This window comes from Pogoniulus pusillus, chromosome 23, assembly GCF_015220805.1.
Source record: "Pogoniulus pusillus isolate bPogPus1 chromosome 23, bPogPus1.pri, whole genome shotgun sequence".
In the NCBI taxonomy this organism is placed as follows: Eukaryota; Metazoa; Chordata; class Aves; order Piciformes; family Lybiidae; genus Pogoniulus; species Pogoniulus pusillus.
The window spans coordinates 8,077,211-8,103,285 of record NC_087286.1 but is presented as its reverse complement, the minus strand read 5'-3'; the positions used below and the strand labels follow the sequence as shown (position 1 = coordinate 8,103,285).

The following is a 26,075-nucleotide window of genomic DNA, read 5'->3' as shown; positions in this document are numbered from 1 at the left end:
CCACGTGTTCCTGCAGGGCTCCAGCGCCACCTCCCAGACCAGCCGGATGCCGGTCCCCATGGCTTCAAAAAGTAGGCAAGGAAGCATGGAGAAGGCAGGCAAACAGCACAAGCTGCAGGACCCCCGCCAGTACAGACAGGTAGTGTTACCCTAACCCCGGTGTTTGGATGGACAGTTGGTGGTGTCTGTGTCTGTCAAAGCTGCAGTAACTGACTCCGATCCTACCAAATAACGGATGCCTGGCTGCCAAGTGAGCTCTAACTGGACCTCCTGGACCCTGGGGCATGACAGTACCTACTGGTCTCTTTGCCACGCTTGTGCATGCCTGTCTGCAATAAAACACCTGCTGCTTTGGGTTTGGGTTTTTCCCTCCCCCTCTTCCGTATGTTTCTGGTTTGTTTCGTTGCTTGTTTGGGTTTTTAAATCTGTAATTCTGGGCTAGAGTTTGAAACCCTCAGCTACCTGTTTACTTTCCCTCTGGTCAGTGTGGTGGTTCCTTAGGAGAGTTTGGAATGCTTCTGTTCAGAAAGGCTTGGACACCCACCGGTGTCACACTAACACTGTCTGCTCACACCTCCCTAACCCAGAAGCATGGCCCACGTAGCGACTGGTCCGGACTGCTCTGTAACCCATAGGTCGCACCTCCTCACAGCAGCTTTGTTGGAGCTTTCTCTCTCTCTATGCACTCTTCCTTGTGCACTTTGGGGTTTCTACCAGGTCCAGTCCATGGCTGCAAGCCTTAGCTCAGGCCTTGAACTGTTGATTCTTGTTCTCTGCAGGGCTGTTCCCCAGGCCCTGCTGGTTTACCATGTTACTGGCTTGCTGACAAACTGTCTCCTGCCGTCTTTATTTGCAGGCTAATGGAAGTGCTAAGAAAGCTGGTGGGGACTGTAAGGCTACTTCCCCTACCCTACCTGCTTCTAAGATCCCAGCCTTTTCTCCCACTTCTGGGAAAAGCAGCTCAGCACCTGCTTCTAGTAGTGACAGCTCTAACCCTCTTAATCCACCTACTAAAAGCTCCATTCCTTCCTCTAACCTTCTGGCTCCTCAGACAGGTCGCATCACTTACTCTACCTCCCTCATCCCCTCTGTCTCTAACGGTTCCTCCAAGTTTCAGAGCCCCACTCACCCAGGGAAAGGTCAGCACCTCTCCTTCTCACTACAGACTCAGAACGGCCGGTCACCCCCTCCTTCCTCCTCTACCTCCCCCCCCTCCTCTACCTCTCCCACTTCACTGACCCAAGGTATGAAGAGCATCAGGACAATCCACACCCCTAGCTTCACCAGCTACAAGGCACAGAACGGAAATGCCAGCAAGTCCACCCCAGCCACCACAGCCAAGGAGCCATCCTAAAGCTGAGCTCAGCACTCCTGCCAGCTCACCAAGGCTTTGTCTTCACTTCCAAAGAACCCGCAGCCAATATTTTAACCAGGGAATGTAACCAATTTGCTGTATTGCTGGAGGCTTCATACTAATCCCGTGCTAAACACTGAGTTATTGCCTAGAGTAGAGTGAAGCTTTTGGGGTTTATTTTTGGCAAGCTCTGTTGCTGTTGTAAGGATTCATTCGGGAGCCTCTGCTCCCTGCAGGCAGCACTCCCAGCAGAGAGGGGTGCAGGGGTGGGTGTGAGTGGAGCCGGCTGTGCGTGCACAGCAGTGCCCAGAGCCCAGGGAGGTGCCTGGGCACCACGGGAGGCAGTTGTTTTGTACAAAGCTATTTTTCATTATGGGGACTAGAAGCAAACAGAGATCTACTAAAGTGTGGTTATACACAACCTGTAAAACTGAAACTAAACTATTTTGGGGTGTTTTGGTTTTGGTTTCTTTTCTTTTTGGGTGTTATTTAGCTTTGTTACAGATTTCTATTTTTGTCATGGTTCCTTTGCAGACCTTTTTTGCCAAAACATTTTGATACTATTGTAATGTACATGTGAAAGGAGTATGCTGGACAGTAAAGCCTCTTGCACGGAACGAGCCCACTCTTGGTGTGCATGAGGCAACTCAACCAATTATTGCACTGCCATTCAGATTATATTTAAGAAATTGCCAGCCAAGGAGGAAAATAAAAACCTAAATAAATAACAATAAATTGTTTGAATGCATAGAGGTAGTTGCTGATTATTTCCTCCTCCCCCTTCACTAAATCCACCCTTTTGTTCCTTCAGTTTTATTTCACTGAGACCTGGAAGCCCATCAATGTATGGCATTGTGGATTTTAACAATGGACACTTCTGTACTCTTCTGTATACTAGCAACACTATTTTTTTTGTACATATCTATAAATATCTATAAATAAAGAAATACTGTATGTGGCTGGGCACATAGAGTAGTTTTACCACACCAAAGTTCATTTTTATGCATGCCTAAAAATAAGATATATATATAGAGAGAGATATATATGGGGAAGGGGTGAAAAAAAGGTGGATATTGGTCAAATAGAAGGGGGAAAAAAGGCAACAAGCTTGCAGAGCTCATGGATTTGTAAATAAACTTATTTGTATAACAACCACAATGTAATATACAGAACTATGATAAGCAAAGATCTTGACCAAAATAAAGGGCTGCATGCTTATATATTTGTATTTTGTCACTAATGACTCCTATGATGGTCTCAGTTAGGTGCTAAGGCTGGTAAACCAGTAAACCATTAGGGGTAGACTGACTTTAGTTGGCCCAGATTAAAGCCATCCAGAAATCATAGTTTTAAAATGAGGTCTTTCAGCTTTACCTGGACAAAATCCAGTTATGGGAAGTCCAGATTAGAAAACCAGCCAAAAATAAAAGCCCCCGAAGCCTTGACTGAGTGAGGTTGCATCTCTTCCACCTTGAAGTATTCCTTGGTTTAAGGGAGGTTTAGGTCAGACATCAGAACTAACTTCTTGACTGAAAGGGTTCTCGAGCCTGAGAACAGGCTTGCCCAGGGAGGTGGTGGAATCCTCATCCCTGGGGGTGTTTCAGAGAGGTAGAACTGTGGTACTGAGGGACATGGATCAGCACCAGCCTTGGTAGAATTAAGAGAGTGGTTTGACTCAGTGAGCTTAAAAGGCTTTTCCAACTGAAATGGACTCCATGGTGCATCCCTTGCAGCTGGAAGGTTGTAAGAATACAAATGTTAACTCATACCTCGTGAACTTGGCAGATGGTCTCGTTCCAGCAGGGTCATGCTGAGTGCTCTCCTCTCTGCTGGCACAGCAGCCAAGGCCCCAGGCCTGTGCAGACCACAGCAGCTTCAGCACCAGGCTGCAACCCAAACTCAGGACAAGCTAAGTGGCTCCAAAGCAAAGCTTGCCCTGATCACCAGAATGAAGCCAGTTACTTTCCAGCAGTGACTCAGAAGCTTGGTCTAGGAGCAGCTGATTTAAGTGAGAAGAGCTGCTCAAGCAAAACCCTCACACTGCACTTGGCAATGGTGTTTTCTACTTACTTATGTAGTCAAGTGGATGGGGCTGGGCTCTTTCCAGTGGTGCTCAGTGCTAAGACAAGGGCCAATGGGCACCAGCTGGAGCAGAGGAGATTTCAGTCGAACTCAAGAAAAAGCTTACTCACTTTAAGGGTGCTGGAGCCCTGAAGCAGCTGTCCAGAGAGGTTCTGGGGGCTTCTTTGCTGGAGACCTTCAAAGCCCACTTGGACATGTTCCTGTGCAACCTGCTTTAGCAGGGGCTTGACCTTCAGAGGTCCCAACTCCCACCATTCTGTGATGCTGAAGTGTTGGGGCCATTACTCTGAAGGGAATAGGTCTGATCCAGTGCCTTGTGTCTTGTTACCAGGTAGGGCTACTGCATGCCCCCACCCAACAGACAGCAAACACAGAGTGCTCCAGGAGGCTGGGTGGCAAGCTTCCCTTTTAGAGTGTGCAGCTAACCCACCAGTTCAAGCTAATTGATGGCCATCCCCAGATTTGTTCATTAATCTGACACCAACCAGAGATGCAGCACACACTGAAACCCTGCTACTGCCTGATCCTCCATACCCTCAGAGGAGCCATCCTCAGAATCTGTTTGAATTTGGCCTGGAAGCAGCTGTATAAATAACCTGGGGCCAGTGGGTACTGAGTGGGCAGCAAGGCAGAGCTGCACTCTGCAGGTGGTTATTACTTGTGGTGGTGAATGTGGAAACCACCATCAACACAACACCCACTGGCACCTTCAGCTATGCTGCACCCTGCACGTCAGCTTCCAGCAGCCACCACGCTTGGTGCAACCTCAGCATCCCACCCTCAGCACCGTCAGGAGACCAACCACAGGCCCAGGCAGCACAAAACCCTCAGCACAGGCACTGCTGCCAGGACCTTTGGGAGCCAGGTTGCATCTGTTCCCTCTCTATCCCACTTGGCAGCTATAAAGTTGCTGGGCTCTGAGGAGCGTGGGCAGGGAAGGCCTGTATGTAGGCTGCCGTGTTTGAACAGAGCGAGAGTCAAGTCTGTAAATAGAAGTGCAGAAGGGAACAGCACCTGCTGGGGACTCAAAACCTAAGTTTCTCTCTGCAGACTGGTGGTAAAGAGGCAGCTTTGGTGGAGGTGACTGCAGGCAGTTTGGCAGAAGAGTCACTGGCGAGCTACTGCTACAGCTGGGAGCTTGGTGCTGACAGAACAACTGTGCCCTAGGGCCAGCCTGTTTAAAAACCGAACAAGAAACAGCAACTCGTCCTCCTTGCTGCCACTAGGGCACTCCTGCACTGGCAATTCCGGATCAGGCTTTCACCAGCTCCTGGGCAGCTGAACGATGACAACAGGACTGCCAGCAAAACTGTACCCAAAAAGGTTGCTAGACCTGCCAGCAGCTGCGCTCACCGCACAAGTCCTTTCTAGCAGCAGCCAGCAAGCTGCTTTAGCTGGCAGTGATCTGTGGCTTCAGGGACCTCACTGCTCAAAAGGAAAAATAAGAAAGACTTAGTAGTGAAGCAGCTTACTGCTCCCTGATGAGTTGGAAAGAGCTGGAAGGTGACCTCTCAGTCAGCCCAGAGTCAGCACCATCTCTGCTGACACTGCCCATAGGGACTACAGCAAAGCCACAGGAACACGGCACCTTGGGCAGCCCAGTGGTGAGATGGCAGAGCAGAACAAGGTGCATAGAGCAAAGGAGAGGAGGGGGTGTGCAGGACATCTCTGCCTTGAAAGGTACAGAGCCAAATCCCTGCATGCTTACAAACCCAAGGGGATGACAGAGGCATGGTGCAGTCCCCTGCCTGGGAGCCATAGGTACAGGCACTGCTTCAAAGGCAGCAGGGCTGTTCTAAGGCATCCCCCTCCCAGCCACACAGCAGCCTGCACCCTTCTTTCTGCAGGCTGGTATAATTAATGGCTTCATTAATACCTGAGGGACAGCAGAGCAATGCCCTGACTTGGAGCACTGTAGCAGATGAGGCCTCATTTTGAGCACTTCCATCCTCACTGGTCCAAGTGGAACTGGGCTCTCCTCAGGTGCTGCAGACAGGAGACCTTTCTGTGCCTTTCAAAGGATCTTTCTTCAACTCTGCAGCAGCACTGAAGAATTGAGGAAACTATCTGGACTCTAAGCATGTCTTAACTTCCTGCTTTCAGTGCTGCCAGTGATACTAGTGGGGACAGTACCAAGCCCTTCAAAGTCTTACAAAGCAGTTCCACAGCACCTCCCAGCCAGCAGATACCAGCAGAGGGATTTCAAAGTAAGCCACCAATCCCCCCTGAAACAGGAGTTGCTGTTTGGAACCACATAAAACATCCCAACACTGCTGCTGCCAGCAGAGTAACCCTTTCAGGATCTCCCCACAGAGCTCATCTTAGAACTGTTCCCAGTGACCTGCAGCTACTCAGACCAAGTGTTCTGTTCAGGTCACTTTGACTCCTGATGAGAACAAGTATAAAACACCACCACCACCACACAGAGCCACAAAGGGGAACACTAAGGAGTACTGCTTAAACATAGGAAAAAGACCCCTTTTTCCTGCTAGTATGATGCCCAGGGAGGTTGAAAAGCCTCCCTCTGTGGAGATACTCAAAACCTAACCATCCCCAGCTCTAAGCAACCTGCTCTGGTTGTGGCTGCCTAAGCCAGGACAGCACATGGTGATGGCCCAAAGGTCCCTGTGCAGTTCAGCTGCTCTGTGACCCCACGGAGCTGCCCATCCCACTGAATCCAGCTTCCAGAGGAAATACTGGCACTACCACAACTGACCTCACTGCAGACCCCTGTCACAGAGAAAACAAAACCAGCCCTGCAGCTAAGGGTCTGAAGTAGTTGCTGTTAAGACCAGGGCTTCACCTGAGCTGCCCTAGCCCCAGACAGACTGCCACAAGCTGCTTTCCTCAGGTGGAGCTCAGGAATCTCCTGTCCCTGAAGCACCTGGTGATTGCTCGCTGTACCTCCCCATCACTCCAGTGCCTTCCCAGAGCATCTCTCCCTCCCAGTCTGCCTGCCAAGTTATCTCCTCTGAGAGCAGATCACAGAGCACTTTGGGTTGGAAGGGACCTTAAAGATCATCTACTTCCAACCCCTCTACCATGGGCAGTGATACTTTACACTAGCCCAAGTTGCTCAAGGCCTCACCCAAACCTAACCTTGAACACCTCCAGGGAGGGGGGCATCCATGACTTCTCTGGGCATCCTGTTTGTGTCTTACCACCCTCACTGGAAAGAACTGCTTCCTAATCTCCAGTCTACATGTCCCTCCTCCAGCTTAACCCATTGCCCCCATCCTCTCACTACAAGCCCTTGTAAAAAGCCCCTCCCTGGCTTTCTTGTAGTCCCTCCAGGTCCTGCACACAGCAGTGGTGGTGGGAACCACTCTAATCCTTTTCTTACACCCCTCCAAATAGCCTAACTTTCATCCAAGCTCCTTCTGCAATCGCTCTGCAGCTTCCACACAGCCAGTGCAGGGCAGATGATAGCATGGAAGCTGCCAAGGCCTCAAGTCTGTACCCATAGCATGGTCAGCCAATACAATTCCTGTCTGGTTGGGTTTTCTGAAGTTACTCATGTTTCAGGTCTCTGTTTCAACACAAGTTCTCAGTTGTCAAGCATAAGAGTTGACAGCCACACATCTAGACAGCAGGTCCAGTCTGGGGACCTGGGGATGTGGGACAGTGTTCCAATCAGGGACCTGGAAACACCGCAAGTGGGAGTTAAGATGCAGACCCCCTCCACCCGCCAGCACCCCTGAGGTACCTCCACAATACTGCTCCATCAAGACGACTCCTGTGACCTTCTCTGTGTGCTCAGCACACTAACGAGCTTCTCAGGCTTGTGACAAGGCAAATCAGGCCTCCAGTAAAAGATGAGGAGCATTTGCTGATCAACAGCATACAGAGGCAGCACCACACTCTGGTTTGACATCCCTTGTTCAGAGACCTTTCGCTGTTAGGACTGAAAGAGAAATTATCATCCATCACTCTGCAAGGCTTATGAGGAGCAGCTGAGAGAACTGGGGCTGTTCAGCCCTCACCTTCTACAGCTTCCATGAAACTAAGTTGGAGCCATGTGGAGGTCAGTCTCTTCTCATGTGAAACAAGTGACAAGAGGAAAAAGCCTCATGTTGTGCCAAGGGAGATTCAGGTTGGATATCAGTAACAATTTCTTCACAGAAAGAGTTCCCAGGTACTGGAACAGGCTGCCCAGGGAGGTGGAGGAGTCACTGCTAGTGGGGGTACTTAAAAGCCAAATGGATGTGGTGCTGAAGCACATGGCTTAGTGGTAGGGGCTAAGCAATAGTGGTGCTCTAGGTGAGTAGTTGGATTTGACGATCTCAAAGGTCTCTCCCAACCTCCCAAAAATCTGATTATGTAACAGACTGGGTTATGTTGAAGAGGTGGTTTTGTGGCACTGAAAAAAAACCCACATCCATAATCATTGCCAGGTCATAAAGAGTGCACACCTGTACCATGCAATCATAGAATGTTAAGGGTTGGAAGGGACCTTGAAAGCTCATCCAGTCCAACACCCCTGCAGAGCAAGATCACCTAGAGCAGGTCACACAGAAATGCACCCAGGCAGGTCTTCAATCTCCAGAGAAGGAGACTCCACAACCCTCCTGAGCAGTCTGTTGCAGTGTTCTGTCACCCTCACAGGGAAGAAATTCCTCCTCATGTTTCCATGGAACTTCCTATGCCTCAACTTCCACCTATTGCCCCTTGTGCACCACCCAGCAGAGCCTGGCTCCAGCCTCTTGGCACTCACCCTTTACAAACATTCATGAGAACACCTCTCAGTCACCTCCTCTCCAAGCTCAAGAGCCCCAGCAATCCCAGCCTCTCCTCACAAGGAAGATGTTCCACTCCACTCTGCACTGGACTCTTTCAAGCAATCCCCTGAGGTCCTTCTTGAACCAGTGTGCCCAGAACCGGACACAACATTCCAGATGTGGCCTCAGCAAAGCAGAGTAGAGCGGAAGGCTTCTCTGGACCTACTAACCACAGCACTTCTAATACACCCCAGAATGGCACATTGCTGGTTCACAGTCAACCTTCAAGCTTCCATCCACTAGGACATTGCTGCTTCATAGTCAGCCTTCAACCTTCCATCCACTAGGACATTGCTGCTTCATAGTCAGCCTTCAACCTTCCATCCACTAGGACATTGCTGCTTCATAGTCAGCCTTCAACCTTCCATCCACTAGGACATTGCTGCTTCATAGTCAGCCTTCAACCTTCCATCCACTAGGACCTCCAGATCCTTTTCCTCAAGATCAAATCCAACCATTCTCTCCAAGAACAAGTGCAGGGCAAGCACTGAGTGCAGCCGACAACCAGGACTCGTTCATCAGAATGAATTGGCCTCAGGCAGAGAGTCACCAAAACAATTTTATTTCCAGTGTTTAAGTGGGTATGCACACAGGCATGATACAGGTTTGGACTCATTAGGTTTTCATGCAGAATTATATTCTCAATAAAAGAAACCAGTTCCATCCAGTATCCACTATCTACACGCCTATGTTACAACATTTATATCAAATCTGGTATCTGAAGAAAAGATACACATGTAATATGTACATTTTAAGTTACTTATTTTACAGAAAGATTAAAAATTCAAGTCACATAAAACTCAAAATCTGTATTAAAACTGGAAATATAAAACTCCAAATATTGAACTGGAATGCCTAAGGAATGGAAGCTCTGTAGCCACCGGTGTTAACATCTGTAAAACGCCGTGAAACTCGTTAAGGGTGAAACGCATTCATCTGCTTGGAAATCACTTCCTCTAATTAACAGTATGGCACCCTAACAAACCAAATGAATTTATGATGAGGCACTTGTTAGTGACTAAACCAAAAGAACCAAGTTTTCTGCATACCAATGCCAGGCAGACTTCTCAATTCCAAAAAACCACAGACACACTACACAGTGTGTAGCATCAGATGCTTTGTTCAACATTTGTATGCAGCCATCAAATATACTTCTTTTTTTTTTTCTTTCTTCTTAAAATATATATATATATACTTTAAACTTTAGTGTTCTTCTGGCTGTGGTAATGCACTGTGAAAACGTTCCACAGAGCATATTGATGAAAGCAGCCCAAATGAAGGCTGCATAACAACAACAGTACAGGAAAAAAAAATATATATATATGTACACACACACACACACACATACACACACACATTGAGTTACTGGGAAGTGTAACAGTAAGTGACTGAATTGCTGTAGTGGACATAGCTTCCCCCATTTCAAAGGTACTGGTAGAATCGAGATCTAACCACTTGGGTGCCAGACAGTTTATGAGGATGGGCATCAACTGCTGGGCTAAAGTTGGTTTTGTTCATGTTCTGGTAATTGTCACCATTTACCTGGTCTGGTGGCTGAAATGGTCCCGAAGATGGTGTTCTGTTAACTAGAGTCAAGCTGCTGGAAGAACTGGCTTCACCTGCCTGCACCTCTGCAGATGAAGGCAGCTCTACCTTGGATCCATCTGCTAAGGTAGTGTTCTCAAGCCTGGGCTTTCCACTCTCACCCGTATTAAGGTCGGTTGTGCTAGTGCGTAAACGTTCTCGTGCCAGCCAGTCCGAGATGGAGAGGTCCTGCGCTGGGCATTTTGGCTTCAGCCGATTCACAGCTGAAAGCTCAGATTCTCTCTCTCTGCTCTGACTCGGCTCTTGAGCTTTCCATGCGTTCAGGACACTGATCTCAGCAAAATCCCTCTGTCCCCCAAGCGTGTGCCTTCTCCTGATGTTCTTCCTCTTGGTGCTCTCTGCAGAGTTAGCTTTTTGATTCCCGACTCCGAACATGTCATCCGCAGAGGACTTGAGCCGCAGCTTTAACCTGTCGGTGATTTTAAGCTTCCAGGTGGGCTCCTGTTTGTCAGCCTCACTTCTGGCTGACGTAGCTAAACTGCTGGTGGATCTCCCTTTTTTCATGATGTCAAACATCTTGGTCACAGCAGGCAAGTCCTTCTCGCTCCTGGCATCCCCCGAGCCCTCGCTGTCCGTTTTGTGCCGCGCAGACTTCCTCCTGGACAGCGTGTCGCACTCGATCAGTTTGTGCGAGCTGAAGAGCCTGCGGCTCTCTAACTTTGGCGTGGAGCTGCCCTCAGTACAACTGACTTCACTTTCTTCAGAGTTCCTCCGACTGGTCTTTACCACCTCCGGAGCTTTCCCCTTGGCCAGCCTGTCGGTGGCGGCAGAGGTGGCAAAGACAGGGAAGTCACTTTCGCTGTCGGTCTCCATCGGACGCCCTTCGCTGATCAACTCACTCCTTTCGTCATCAGCATCCTCTCCCTTGCTTTCTGTCACCGACTGCACCTCAGGGCTCAGCATACTGGCATCTAATCCAGTGAGATACATGGTAGATGAAGTCGTTGAGTAATCCGAGGTGATGGAGCTGACATCAGCTGCTAGAAACTCCCCGTGTTTCATTTCAGGGCTGACTACCTTTTTGCATGAGTGTCTGTGCTGGGAAGCCTGGGAGGAAGTGCTTAGCATAGTGCCGGAGTCAGACACTGTCTCCTCAACCTGGGAAGAAGATTGCGAGACAGGCATTTTTGGGTTACTCTTCTGCAGGGTGGGCAGACAGTGGAGATTGGGGGATTTTGTGCATTTGTCATGGTAAGGCAATGAAGGTTCCTCTGACAGGACACTTTCTTTCTTTAACGACTTCTTTTCATCCTTTACAACACTCACATCTTTCTTAACACCGCTGTCTTTTTCCTTCACGACAAACATCCTCTGTTTTCTCCCTACCTCTCTCTCATTCTCCCCTTTAGCCATGTCCTCTTTCGTTGTGTCACCACGAGGGTGCTCTGCAAGTTCCTTCTTGAAAAACACATTATCCAGCTCGTCCTCCGAGCTGCTGGGTTGGGGCTTCTCTTTTGTTTTTTTCCGCTTGCGACTAGCTGCTGCAAAAATCGAGGACACGAGCAGTTCCTTGCTATACTGATCCTTTCCAGACCCCCAAGAACCCTGGTACAACAAAGGGAGAAGGCATGATTAGCGATCACAAAAGAAGCATTTGTTAGCCTCAGAGTTCTGAAAACCACATCCTGAGCGTCTCAGCAGAAAGGCTGGCTTTGTTCAGGAAATATTTCCTTGCTCTTTCTGGAGCCCACATGGCATTGCCCAAACAGTCAATTTTCACCCCAAGGATTCCACTTGTTACCTGGATCCCTTCAACCTAACAAAGACTCATGTGTAAATACAGCTGTTGGGTTGTTAAGTAACAAAACAGGCTCCACTGAAGCAAGCAACCTCTTGAAGGCTGCTTTGCAACACAAACTGCTCCACAGATGAAGACGCAAGAGCATGGTTCCAAATCCTCCTTTTTCAAGTCCCACCCGTGTGAAAAGGCTCATTTGTCCAGCCATTTTACATCTCATCTGTCACCTTTCAGGCTGAGTTTTTAAGTTACATCAATTTATTACTCCCTTAAACTCCAGTTTGACACAAGTATAGACAATTAACAGAAATCAACTTTAGAACTGCACAAATCAGCAGAGGGACAATCCATTGCAGAAAACATATTTGAAACTATTTTCACTGTGATGACAGTAGCCATCTGGCCACTTCAAAAAGCTATGCACCTTTGCTACTTATTGCCCCACTGCCACTTTGGCCAAGAGTGGGAGGTTCAGAGGAGCTACCATCCTGCTCCTTTGGCACTGACCAGTGCTGTCTGCACACTGTAGAGTCATTAGGAGAGAATACAGCAATGATGTATGGCTGCTGCTCACATCAGAGACTTTTAACCTGGTGGGACTGAAATCTGCCATCTCTCCAGGGATCAACAAGAGCAGTTTAGGTGTCAGATACCCAAACTTAACTCCCTGGTCATATATCTGGCTCCTCTCTGTGACCTGATGCAAGAGTCAGCCCAGCAGTGATAAGCTATGCAGAAAGGGAGGCAAGCAGGGCAAAGAGCTATTCTCATGGTAGCATTCACCAAACAGCTATGACACCATCTAGTGATGTCAGATACCTAGAGAATATGCTTAAACACAGGGAAAAGTAATGCCCGCTAGTCACCACCTAACTACTCAGCTGCTGTCCAGCAAGGTCCTTCTCTGCTCCAGCAGACTGACAGCCCCCATGGAGCAGTCAGCTGGAGCAGGTGTCTAATGCAGCAGCATGAAGGCACTGACTAGTCAAAGGAAAGCACTGAACAGATGCAGTATGTTCATCTGAGCAAACAGCTTCTGCTGTACCCAGAAATGGTGCCAGTGATGCCACTCCTTGACTTCACAAGTCAAGGTCAAACAATCACACAGTGGCCATACTGACCATGACAGCTTCATCAAAGGTGCATTCATCTGTTTTGTGTGAACATGGTCAGGGAAGAGCTGGGAGAAACAGCTCAGTCAACAGCAGCAAAAACATCCATGGTTCTCCAGAACTTCCAGCTCCACAATAAAGGATCTCCCATGCTCTTGATGCAGAGCTCAAGACAGGGTAGGCAGAAGACACTGAATCTTGCTGAGAGCCCCCAGGAAACAAACATCTGAGCAGCTTGTCCAATGACAGCCTGGTCTCCTGCACAGTGTCTGCCTACAGGAGGTGTGGACAAAGAACCTTCTGGAGAACAGGTGACAGCTGAACTGCTGTGACGGCAGAGGAATGCCAGTCTAGAACTGACTGGGCAGTGGTCAAAACTGATTGGCAACGGACCACTGCTTTTCCAGATGACTACAGCAATTTCCAATCCTCATGCAGTGCTCTTGCACTGGCTACTGTCTCCACAAAAGACTGGAAAGCTCTACATGTTTTTCTCACAAAGCTGGAACAGGTACATGTCATTCTCACCAAGAATGATGTCAAGCAATGCAGCCAGCTAGAGGAGGACATTTGGAGTGTGTCTGGCAGCAAGCAGGGATGGCTGAGCAGTAAGCAAGCTCTTGTGTTGCTCATAGGTATGGTGGTCAGTAGTACGTGACCTGCAAACAGCACGGTGTCCTGGCACAGGCAGCATGACATCATGTCCTGCAAGTTGGGCTTTGCTGAGGCAGTGTCTGAGCCTCCAAGCATCCTCAGAAGGCAGCTGGGCTGGCATCTCAACAATGATCCAGGTGGATGTATTCAGTCCTGTTCTCAGCTCCAAGGGGGAGGCCCAGAACACACACCACAGAGCTGTCCCCTGTGCTCACAGCTGAGTGAGGTCAGCCGTATGCTGCCACATCACCCACTGTTACAGACATCCAGGGCCAGCAGCTACTGAAGCACAGCCTGAGAGACTGAAAGAGCTGTCCTCAAGTCGCTACTCAGGACTGAATCACTGCCACGTTCCAGACTTGTTCCCCAAGTCTACTACATTGTCCTCCCAGGCAATACTTCCTAGGCAGAGTCTGCACAGCAACTCTGAGCCTAAACCTTTGGAGCAGCTACTATGCTGACAAAGAAAAGGCTACATCCAACTTACACTTGTGTCAATGAAAACAGTGAAACACTATCTGGGAGTAAGCAGGATGCCAGTGGTGAGGGGGAACATCCTAAATGCATTTCTCTCTACTCAATGAGATGTGAGAAGGAGGTAAGCACTCTCAATTGCAAGAGCTGGAGCAATGCTGTTCATGTGCAGCCAACTGCTTTGGCAGATGCAGTTCTCTGCACGCAGCTTCTCCAATGTAACACCCTAAAATTCCTTGGTGAGAACGTTATCCACTTATTAAAAGCATGCTACATAAGCTCTGTGGTACATCTGCATATAGGTGATAGACTAAACCAAGCAAGTATCTAACAGGTTTCAGAAGCTTGTAACCACATCATTGCACGAAAGGATTTACCTTAGATTTTGCTGAGTCACTAGTAGCTGAATCTGTGGAAAAATTAAAAAGAAGAAACAATTCTGCTCAGTTCTGTGCACTTTTGTTTTTCCTCTTGTTGTTGCTACAGACAATGCTGGACTTATGGAAAAAAGACAAGCACAGAACAAAATGTGAAGCAAATCAAAACCAGAACAGAGTGAATAGTCAGAGCTCACAAAGATGCAAGCTGCACCACAGAAAGCCACCGCCATGAAAGGATGCTGTGAATTGTAGGCAGAATCAGCTCAATGATAGGAATGGCAAAGGAGCCCTGTTCTTCTAAATAAAACAAAAACAGAAACACTAAGGTTTAAGGTTTGTTCCATGTTTTAAGTGTACAGCCCCTGCAAACCCGCAGCTGAGAGACCTTTTCAGGATCGTACCGAGTACTCTCCTGAGGTTTGGGAGACGCAAAGCAAAATTGAATGGCTTAGCACTGTTGACAGAATCATGGCTATGTAGTCTTCAGTCTTTTTGTCAGGTTTTTAAAAGGAATTAACTGTTTTTTGTGAGGAAACCCCAATTATCCATCCCTCTCCACCTCCAAGCACATGTAAAATTTTACTTTGAAATGGGCTAGATTCCAGCCACTACCAGTTTTGTCCTTTTCTACAACAAGCGCTCTCATGAAATGAAAAATGGACACCATACTTGCACTGTCTGGCAAAACCCAAGATTATACAGTTACAAAGGGGGTAGGAAGGGGCTAGCACAGCGACTAAAAAAATAGGCACTTGGATGCTCCAAGCTTTAGGAACTTCCTCCCTAGGAAGAAAGAGCTGAGCCCCCTGCCACACCCCTTTTTGACACATGGCTAATGCTTTATGACTAGAAAGACTGGTAGACCATACCATGCTATTTCTCCTCAGGGTCTGCTTCAGAGATAACAAGAAACAGCAGAAAGACTTTTAAAAAGTAGCATTGATCTGTTTAAAATACTCTTAAATGAAAATTTACAGCACAGATCAACTGGTTGGTTCTCCATTTACAAGAAACGGGGGTTTCTGCAGACAAGGCAGCTACAGTGTGGGCAACAGTCCTCCTTCTTCCTACAGTTCCAGCTGTCCACCAGTGACATCACAGAATCCACTAATGACATCACCGTGTGATAGACTCCTCCCACTTCTCCTGTCACAACATCAGTATAAAAGGTGATTGTTTCAGTAAGTGCTGAACCACTCTTTGAGAACTGAAACAGAAGCTGGAGACGCAGGGGTAACATTCGTGGGATACAACATGCTGGGTTAGTGCAGTAGTAGAGTGAAAGGAGGGAGGAAAAAAGTCACCAAAAGAGAGCCTGCAATGCTTGTCCTTAGCCACAAAAGAGGATGGCATTTATAAACAGAAGGAAATCAGCTTTAGTATAGACATACTGCAACATTATCATTAAAAAGTGTCCATCACTCGACAAGAAAAACACAACTCAAAGTTTTTTTGCATTCCTAGCATTGGGAAGGGTTAACCTGAAAACCGCTCTGGAGATCAACCTTTCTGCCATCACAACAAACCACTTTACAGCAGCGGATCTGCTTCCCCTCAGGATGATGAGTGCATGGGTTACTGTGAATAAATAAAACACTACGTGCAAGCCTCAGCTTCTCAGCATTAAGACTCCTGGTAGGCAACAAAGTTTTCCAAATTTTGTCTCATGCATGATTACCAACAATTCAAGTCTTTAAGAGGTGTTAATGATCTTTTGGAAAAGAGAAGAAAAAGAAATGTTTATTAGTGGGGAAAAAAAGATAGGAAGAGAGAGTCACAGTGACTTAAGAGAGTATTTAAGAGTTGTTAAGAGTTATTCTAGCCTAGGGGCTGTCCGGGCAAGAGTTACCTGATACGTCTCCAGGAGATACTCCCGTCCTTCCAATGTTGGTGAGTAAATGATCTATGTTTGGCACTGGCTGAGATTCTACTGTGTTTTCCTCCTGAACTGCTGTCTATAGTTAATAAACAAAGATCTCTTCATCATCGTTTCACAAATAGTTCATCACGATTTAACAGCATTTAGAAAACTCAAATGATTCACCTGAGGACAGGCTTTCCTCATGGCTTCTTATTTTCCCAGTTTGCTTTTAAAACAAATGCATGGCTTGCCTTAATTTGTATTTTAATTCATTACTGTAAGGACTGGAGAGCTAAGAAGGTGCTTCTGAAGAGCAAACCATACAGTGATGCAGTTAAGAAATATACAAACGTTCTAGAGGCAGCAGAAGCAGAGTCTAAGCTAAGCTAATCAGAAAGCAAATATTCAGGACATAATACTTACAAGAGGTTCTTCAGCATCATCTTCTGTGAAAAACCAGTCATGCTACAATTTAAAATAAACAAGGTGAAAACCCCACAGGAAAGACAAAACCCCAAAGGTGGAACAAACAAACGGGGACATTTACTGGGCTGGGGAAGGGGTGGGCAGGGAGGGGGAAGTGCTATTGTGGAGCGTGAAGGATAAATACCAGACCCAAAGTAGCCCAAGGAGAGAGCAGCTGGTTGATCTGGCTACAACCTTACTTTATAAAGAATGAAATGCACCCACTTACTTTTTGGATGAGTGTTTCTACAATTTTATACTGGTCTGGCATGTGGGTAACCATGTGTGTCATGTTATCATCGGATGTCCTCACGAGTGTCGGACCGAATACTATTGCCAGGTTTCTTGGCTCCATCTGAGAAATGAAATATTTCCACATCGTACACTGACAATAACAGGGGCTAAGGACAGTAACAGCACACTATTAAGGTATCTGAGAACCACTTGAAATAGGGACCAAGAGTTTTAAAGCCACATTGATGACTCTGACAGGATGCTACACTACACTAAAAGCTCTCCTATATGCAGCTGCAATAAATGCATTCGATATTTGGATCCATTCATGCATGTGGGGAGGGACTTTATACAAGGGCTCGTAGTGACAGGATGAGGGGGAATGGACTGAGGCTTGGAGAGAGACGATTTAGGCTGGATATTGGGTAGAAATTCATTCCAGTGAGGGTGGTGAGAAACTGAAGCAGGTGCTCAGGGAGGCTGTGGATGCCTCCTCTCCCTGAAGTGTTCAAGACCAGGATGGATGATGTCTTGAGCAACCTGGGCTAGTGGAAGGTGCCCCTGCTCACGGCAGGAGGTTGAAACTAGATTATCGTTACGGTTCCTTCCAACCCAAATTGCTCTATGATCTTCTAATTTCCACAATTCAGAATTCCACTTTTCTTAACCCACTGCAAGCTCCACAATCACAGCAAACATAAGAGCTCAGTTATACTCTTCAAACTTCCAGAGGAATTGTTTTGGGTATTTTTTTACCTCTTCCCTTGAAGACTATTTCTTTTGTTTTGCAACACTGACATCTCAAGGTTTTAACCTGAAAGGGCATTGGTAATTTCCTGTTTTGTTGTTTGGGGTTTTTTTTGAATGTTTACATGACAAAAAAAAACCGAAGCTGGCAATCAAATACTGTATTATGTCTCTCAACAAAGAGCTCTTTCAGTTTGCATCTACTTTAGAGCAGGCAGCAACAACCAACATCTCAGACCCAACACATATATTCATGAGACAAGACTCACAGTTATGCAATCATGTCACAACATAAACCACCCACTTATTTTTCATGTTACAGCTGACAAATAATTCCATAAAAGCAGCAGTAGAATACTTACCTTCTATTTTACCTTCTAGTTTTGCTTACTTGTGACTTAGTTGACTGTTGTGACATGGAATAATATATAACATTATAATAACATATAGGAGGCGAGGTCCTTGTGCTTACCAGAAGGAAGCTGAAAAGGTGACACAAGCCCCTAATACTCACTTTTTTGAGGTGAATTATGGCCTTTGAATAGTCATAGCCTTATATATTCTCTAATATTAGTATTATTTAAACAACATTTATACAGCTTATCAAATCCATAAAATGGTTTGCTTCAGGCACTGCACTTAAACATGATTATTTATTATCACTTCCTTATTAATGCCAGCTTAATTCCACTAAAAGCTATGATTAATTAACTATTTTTTAAATACACATACATCCTTTTTCTTGTTATTTAACTAGAAGGTATTAATTGTGCCAGTGATGTTGTAACCTACCACACTGACTAGAACTGAAGCACTTTCTGATTGAAAATTGGTCATAAGTTCCTCTTTAAAGCATCATTTCACATCTGTTTTTTTCCTGTACCCTGCACATTGGCAGCCAAATAACAAGCCACCATGTCACCTACTTACCCTGAGGTAAGCAGCCATAAGCAGAGTCCTGCATTCAAATGCCCTTCTCTGAGAGCTAAAGGGGATGCTATGATTTGCATTTACTGCAGGATTAAAGCACGCACAGAAGCGCCTCACACAAACCAACTCTTTTTCACTCCATGGACTAAGAACCTGTAGCAAGCAACTGTCACCTCTTATATCATCTATTTTCTTTCTTTCAAAATATCTTCTGTGGGGTCAAACATGCAAGTAGATGTGGCACTTTGAGACATGGTTCAGTGGTCACAGAGGAGTTGGGTAGAAGGCTGGACTTGATTTTAAGAGATCTTTTCCAATCTTAATGATTCTGTAATTACAGTAAGTCCTGGTCTTAAAAATGACTGAATCATGCAGGAAGCCAAGCTTCACACACAGCTGATGGGATAGCCTCTGTCAACAGGCTCATTTCAGGTCACAGACATTCACCTGTGCCCTGCCCTGGTAAACTCTGACTGTATAAAATGCACAGACTTGGGATAAATGTAGGATGTAAGCAGTTACTCCCACAAGATTTAATACCAGTCTGAATAAAACTTAAATCGCACTAAACAGAGTCATATTTGGCAGGAGGGTCCTTAGCCTGATAAAAAAAAACAACATAGCAAAAACGTTGATGTTATCTACAGAATTAAGTTATCAATCCTAACAGATGCAATCCTGTACAAAATGAACCAACCAAACCCAAAGACATTGTACTTTTGTTTCTGATACCTTGTTCTTCTCCGAGTTCTCTGCTACCGTCTTCAAATGTGCAGAAAGAAACTTGAGAGTCTCATAATGATGTTCAGGTAAATCATGAATCTGAAAGAAGAACAAAACATAATTCAGAACATGAAACATTCAATGCTAACGTGGTGGTGCACCTAACACATCTGGCTGCAGCTTACCAGTCTCTTCAGTGTTTTCAGACGCTCAACAGGATCCTCTTTTCTATTGGCATCTATAAAATCTGCATATTTGTCTGGGGGAAAAAAAGCAGAAATGAATCACATGTATTTTTTATATATATAGATCTCTCCACACACATGCACACACTTACACCACTCAAAGTTCCCCACATTCCATGAATACAGGTAATATATATATAGATGAATGACCTTTCAAAGTCATAAAAAGTAGCCTCTTATATTACATATGAGAGAGTAATGGGAGGTAGGGTAGTAAACAACACAACTTTCATAGGATACTGCAAAGTAAAACTGCAAATTGAACTATTTTTTTCTTGAAATATGTAATTCCTTCACCATTAGAACAATTCTGTCCCATTCTTAAGTTCTATGATCACCATGACTTCCTGCTTTTTAAGGAAGAAAGAGGACATTTATTATAGTGAGGGTGATTCCATCAGATCTTCTCTCCAGCCTCCTTGTAACTGTTCAACAGCAATTGCTAAAGACAAAAATCAGCAGCTTACCATTGGTAAAAAGGGGTTCTGGGAGCTTTCTGAAGAAGGATTTCAGCAGGCTGCTGATCACATTCAAGTCTCGCCATTTCTACACAGTTAGAAGAAAAGGACAGACATGCTTTATATTTCTATAATCCCAACACAACCAGAAGCTTTTGGGAGCTCAGCTCACAAATAATGTGATCGAAGACTTACATCATCATGGACATCAATGTCAGTCATGCCTTTGTTGAGCTCTTCTTGCATACTTGAGATGGCAGCGTTGTTCCCAGGAACTCTGTAAATGCCTGTGTACTCCAGGCCCCTCTCTTCCACCAGTTTGCAGCATATATCAACAATCAGGGGGATATACTGAGGAAAAGGAGAAGTGACATATACATATTTTGAAGGAATTAATAGAAAAACTATTTGAAAGTCACAAGAGAAAGAAAAACTGTCCTCCCATACTTTGTTGGTATGAGCTGGAGGGCAGTCATCTAGTCTGACGCCAAATGTTCCTACAGCAGACGGCTTCTTTTCAAACGTCTTCCTCATGATGCTTGGGATGCCTTTTCTCCACGTTCCCTTGTCTTTTGGTGGGCTTGTCTCATCTGTTGGTTGTTATCACAGGGCAAATAAGGAAATAAAGGAGAAAAATAGGAACATTTAAGTCCCCAAAAGTACTGTGGATACAGGTGATGGGTTTGCAAAGGTTAAATGACATCTACTGCATTTTAACTTCTTTTATCAGCTCCAGATTCCTACAACTTATTAAGCTGTTTTAAACATACCTTATCGAATCACAGAAGTGTTGAGATTGGAAAAGACCTCTAAGATCACAAAATCCAACCTTCTACCCAACACCTCTATGACCACCAGGCCACCACCTTCTTTTGTTCTTCTGTAACTCAAAAAACCACACTAGAACATACTAGCAGCCCAGATTTATAACAAATAGCTGGATGGTACTGTGAAATTCCAGCATTTTAAGACTAAAGGTACAAAAATCATGTTAGAACCTCAAAACACTACCTACATTTAATGAAGCAAAATCAAGTCTGTACTGAATCACAGTGCTGCCAAAAGCTTTATGAAACTACACTGCCATGCACTCACCTGTGCAGACCTGTGCACTCTAAATACTTTCAAACAGAACTCAAGCACATATAAAAATTCTCTACCAAAAAAGAAAATCAGACAAAAAGTTCCATAAGACTTTACCTCTCCTACACCATTCATGATTAATCTTTAAAGGAGGCTGGAGAGGGACTTGTTTTCGTGTGGCATTAGCACAAGGGGAAATGGTTTCAAGATGAAGGAGAGTAGAGTTAACCTGGATCTTAGGAAGAAGTTCTTCAGCAGAGGAGTGGTGAGACTCCAGAAAAGGCTGCTCAAGAAGGAGGTTGTGGACACAAGCTCCCTAGGTGTGTTTGAGGCCAGGCTGGATGAGGCTTTGAACAGCCAAGAGAGGTGTCTCTGCCCATGGCAGGGAAGCTGGAGCAGATGATCTCTAAGGTTCCTTCCCACCTAAGCCACCCTACAATTCTACGTAGTAAATGACAACTCCCACCTGTCTTGCACTGCAAGTCTGTAGTACCTACTTCTCAGTCAAGTGGTTCTGGAAATAGTCTTTCAGCAGATTTGCCATTTCACATCTGCAATCCAGTTACATAATCTGCAGCATAGCAGGAGCCCAAGGGATATTTCTTTGTAAGACAAACCAGAATTGCCTCACAGCTTAAATCGAAGGAGGGGCTGTTCAAAAGAGGTTGGATCAGAAGCGACTGCTCAGACAGCTGCCTGAATTTGTATGTGACATCCTTACAACAGTGACATGATGTGATGGAGTTCATTCAATGATTTAAATTTGCAGTGCCTGCTCTTTGGACCTTTTCCAGAACTGAGTATGCATTAATTCTGGAAAAAAATGACAGTTTTTACTCCAGTATTTTAGAGATTAGGACAAAATAAATGTGTGTTCTTCTCTACTTCAGCACTTCCATGGAAAATTCTGGCTTCTTCACCAATGCACTTTATCATTTCCACATCAGCTGGAGATAAAAGTATGAATTACTCACAAAATTAATTTCAAAGCTTGGCAAAATTTTGGTCACAAGAAGGTTAACATTTGTACTTTATCTCTGTTAACACTACACAGAGCTGCACGGAAACACAGAAATCTAAAACCTTACTGAGACCGGAATAAAAAGCTTTAGGGATCTGAAACCTGAAATCTAAGGCAGTATCTGAACGCAGTAGGTAAAAAGAAATGACTGATCATAGCTGCAACTTATGAAAGCCCTTGGTTTGCATCCGTGTACCTTGATGATTTAGAAGAAGCTGAGAATGGCACCTCAATGGCCTTACACTGGGGCTATGAGTATATACAGAAAAAAACCACTATACAGACCTTTAGTGAGAAGCTTCCTCTCAGACTCATCCTTAGGAGAATGTGGGCTCTGGGTCCGCTGTTCTGCTTTAGTTCCAAGAAGAGTCTGTCTGATACTTAGACTCTGGCGAGGTGTTTTGGGAGATGGCTCTGTTTTGCTGCTTGAAGAACTGAAACAAAACACATTGCTTCAACAAAAAAAGCTAGATAAGAAGTCTACAAATACTAATGGCAATACAGAAATCACCTACCTCATCATCGTACTGTACTCTTTAATCCTTCGACTAATTAGGTCCCTACTTGTCACACCAGTATCCTGTGAAATGAAATGGAGAACCTTTACAACCACAGAAAATATAACAAACATTTTCTTTACTTTCAGAATACTTAGAATTAACTCTTCATAGGCAGTCTGTTGCCAGGAAAAGTTAACATTTCAGTACGGCTGAAAAATAGTGTAAAAAAAATTAATCAGTATCTAGCAGAAATCCCTTAAAAACAGTAAGGGCAAAGCTTCTAATAATCATGAGGAAAACTGCAGTAATTGCAAGTTCAATGCTGCTATTTAGACTTTTTTCCCCTCAAGCAATAGAATCTGATTAAATCCTGTTAAATTCAAAGTAAATCTAAACAGAAAACATGCGGCCTGCTCTGACAAATCCAATCCTCTGTGCACACAGTACTTATGTAACTAATTGCTGCTACATATACAGCTGAAACAGGCAGGAATTCCAATGTGCTTTGATCCATCTGACTAATAATGTGTATTAATCCCTTTTCCTTTGGATAATTATTTCAAATCTGAGCAGATGTGCGTGACCAGACATGAAAATATTCCTCTGTTACTCACCAATGAAATGACAAACCAGTGAGGACAATATTGGGACAGACACTGATAACATTATGTACAACAATGTATGTGTATCTTTTGTAATCAGTATTATGACATTTCAATCATGAAAACAAGCATTTAATTAAAAAAAAAATAACAGGCATCCTCCAAAGCTTCACTTTTTAACTGCTCAGAAATCCACCACACCGCACACACCGCTGTGCAATGAAGTCTGAAGATGGAACGCGCTTGTTTCAATCCTGCAATTGCCTTTCAAGAGATTAGTCAAGTCAGCAATAACATGAATTCATTTACTCCAAAAGTCTGTTCTCTGATTCTATCAGGCTCTTTAAAACTCAATTTGTTTATTCAGTTGCCTTGCCTTTCCCTCTCTTTCTTTGATGCTCCTGCATACATTTTGGTCTATCATTTAATTGCGAATCATCTCTTTTGTTGAAGTATTAATTACAAGAAAATACAATCAATTTTTAATTAGAAGACATGAGCCATGGCTTCTGCATTATATATTACATGATTACCTCATCATTTAGGTTGCTGTTGTCTTGTATTGCTTTAATCCATGCTAACATATTATCTCTGTCCTCAGCTTGAAAGAGATACTCGCAGTCCGATGTGGTGAGCCTGAAAACGTTTTTCCTCTTGGTTTCGCAGTATGAAATGTCTATCAAACAAGCATTGATGCTTATAGGTTGCTCTTCTTCAGACAAGGTCACTTGTTCTTTTTTATCCTTGTACAAAGAGAGTGAATGACCTCGAAGAACTACATACAACTGCTTCCATGGCCGAATGCTCCCACCGACTCGCTGCAAAAACATCAACCAGCCTGTTAGTGTGCTCATTTGGTACAGCAGATGTTTCTGGATCACAGAAACCACTTCCAGAAGTGCCAGAAACAAAAGACTAATTGCCTACCTGCACTATTCTTAAGAAACACAGAATGTTAGGGACTGGAAGGGACCTCGACAGCTCATCCAGTCCTACACCCCTGCCAGAGCAGGATCACCTACACCAGATCACACAGGAATGCATCCAGGCAGGTCTTGAATATCTCCAAAGAGGGAGACTCCACAACCCCCTTGGGCAGCCTGTTCCAGTGTTCTGTCACCCTCACAAGGAAAAAGATTTTCCTCCTGTTTCCATGGAACTTCCTATGCCTCAACTTCCATCTATTGCCTCTTGTCCTGTTATTGGGCATCACCCAGCAGAGCCTGGCTCCAGCCTCTTGGCACTTACCCTTTACAAATTTATAAACATTAATGATGTCAGCCTTCACTGAATGACCTGTGGGAAAAGGCTACACAAAACTGGGCTTCACTAGGGGCTCTCCATTAGAGCAGCAAATTGCTCAGCAACATGCCCCCCTCACCCAAATCACCCATTAAGTGCATGCTCACCTACGACAGTGGCGAGCAGCAGATTGTGACTACAATTTCACAGAGGAATTCATACAAATTTAGTAAAGCAATCAAGTATTTTGGTGTCCCTGTCTCTGGCAAGGGGATGGAACTAGGTGATCTTCAATGCTCCTTCCAACACAAGCTATTCTATGACTGGGCAGACTTCTGACCATGTCTTTTAACCTCCACTCAAGTCAGACTCACATTTACACATTGCTGCACTTCCAGACTACCCATTTTCCTTAAGTGTTAGTTCATAGCTGTGCAGAAGGTTAACTTGAACTCAGCTCCACAACAGTCTCAAAAACTACAGGTATCTTTTCATTATTAGCAAGGAGGAGAAGAAGGATCACTAATTACAATTATCAAGGGACTGATTCTTGTTACTTAGTCATTAGAAATCAGTTAACTTCACAGATGGTTTGAAATGTAAAGTTAAGACAGCTCAGACAGCAGTCTGCAAAAGATATTCAGGAATTCACTGATGTCAATATTCCAACAGGTCTGAAATGTTGTCTGTCTTATTGATGGTTATATCCCCCAAAAAAATATTTAACAAAGCAAAACAGAAAAGCTTCAAGATTCTTAGATTTTACTGTTGTAAAACCTGTGCTAGGTTAAAACACCAAACGTGACAGGTACCTTTCCTTTGTCTGTAACAAGCTGACGAAAATGGAGCCATCCCTCCTTGGAGGCATCACCAAAGACCTCTGAAGAAGAATCTTTTCGGGAACCAGAGTCTTCTGAAGATTTCTGGCTGTCTGGGACCTGAAGAAAGCATCACAGAGAAAACCTCACAATGTTTCTTCTGAAACAGTTCTTTACAATCCCAACATCCCTTTAAAAATGCCCCACCAAGTATCCTCCAGGGAAAAGATAAGTTTTGAAGATTCCATACAACAGTGACCTCATGCATCTCATGAATACTCTGAGAAACTGCAGAAGGCTGAAACTCATTAGTAAGATTTTACAAAAGCACATCATAGATGTGCTTTGTTTACAGTGGCTGAGGAAAATGAAAACCAAGGAGTAGTGGTGAGCACGGAAAAAGAAAAGGCCACGTCTGTGCGATGCACACAGCCCAGACAATTTGGTGAGCAGCAATTTCAATAAACTTCACTCTGCATTTAAGTCATCCCTTTGTATGATGAAGTTGTACAACTCCACAACCAGTCACAGCAGTATGTGCAATTCTTTGGAGCCGGCATTTATTTTTTACCTACCTTAATGCCCTTTAAACTAGACACATGCTTCATGGATCTGTAGAGAGAAGAATGAATGTCAAAATGAGACTTCACACACTTTTAAAAACAGGTGTCAAATGAAGTGAGTTTTAGGGATGAACTCACGATTTTCCCTCTTCTCTGTAGTCATCCAGTCCTTCATCGTACGACTTCGATCTCTCCGTTTTTGCAGCAGGCTGGCTATCCAAGATGCTCGGCCGGATGGATTCTACAGACAGAAGGTTCTGAGTATGTAAGAACCTAAATCATATTTTTGAGTTTATTTCCAGAAATAAAGAGTTCACAATCACAGGATCATACGAGAGCCCTCTGGAGATCGTCAAGTCCAACTCTCTTGCCAGAGCAGGATCATAGAATCCAGTGCAGGTGGCAC

At 44.9% G+C, this 26,075-nt stretch overlaps 2 protein-coding genes across 20 annotated transcripts in view; one reads left to right on the top strand and one right to left on the bottom strand.

Moving 5' to 3' along the window:
• The window catches only part of KIAA1217 (KIAA1217 ortholog), a 501,320-nt gene extending 486,848 nt beyond the window's left edge, over positions 1–14,472 (top strand). For 14 of the 16 annotated variants that reach the window (XM_064162489.1, XM_064162494.1, XM_064162496.1 and 11 more), the window contains 2 exons: positions 17–139; positions 857–2,574. In XM_064162489.1, the coding sequence (XP_064018559.1) occupies positions 17–139; positions 857–1,354 (621 nt within the window). In that variant the 3' untranslated portion in view covers positions 1,355–2,574. Of the gene's footprint in view, positions 1–16; positions 2,575–14,283 lie in introns of those variants that run through there. The other 2 variants (XM_064162493.1, XM_064162498.1) reach the window with 2 other exon arrangements.
• Positions 8,756–26,075, bottom strand: part of ARHGAP21 (Rho GTPase activating protein 21) — a 144,992-nt gene continuing 127,672 nt past the window's right edge. For all 4 annotated transcript variants that reach the window (XM_064162480.1, XM_064162482.1, XM_064162481.1 and 1 more), the window contains 16 exons: positions 25,808–25,910; positions 25,682–25,718; positions 25,101–25,226; positions 23,580–23,864; positions 22,460–22,524; positions 22,230–22,378; positions 20,288–20,430; positions 20,036–20,191; positions 19,850–19,928; positions 19,323–19,396; positions 19,147–19,236; positions 16,733–16,858; positions 16,462–16,503; positions 16,027–16,132; positions 14,175–14,206; positions 8,756–11,364 (listed from right to left, as the gene is read on the bottom strand). In XM_064162480.1, coding sequence (XP_064018550.1) covers positions 9,637–11,364; positions 14,175–14,206; positions 16,027–16,132; positions 16,462–16,503; positions 16,733–16,858; positions 19,147–19,236; positions 19,323–19,396; positions 19,850–19,928; positions 20,036–20,191; positions 20,288–20,430; positions 22,230–22,378; positions 22,460–22,524; positions 23,580–23,864; positions 25,101–25,226; positions 25,682–25,718; positions 25,808–25,910 — 3,341 coding nt within the window. In that variant the 3' untranslated portion in view covers positions 8,756–9,636. The remainder of the gene's footprint in view (positions 11,365–14,174; positions 14,207–16,026; positions 16,133–16,461; positions 16,504–16,732; positions 16,859–19,146; positions 19,237–19,322; positions 19,397–19,849; positions 19,929–20,035; positions 20,192–20,287; positions 20,431–22,229; positions 22,379–22,459; positions 22,525–23,579; positions 23,865–25,100; positions 25,227–25,681; positions 25,719–25,807; positions 25,911–26,075) is intronic.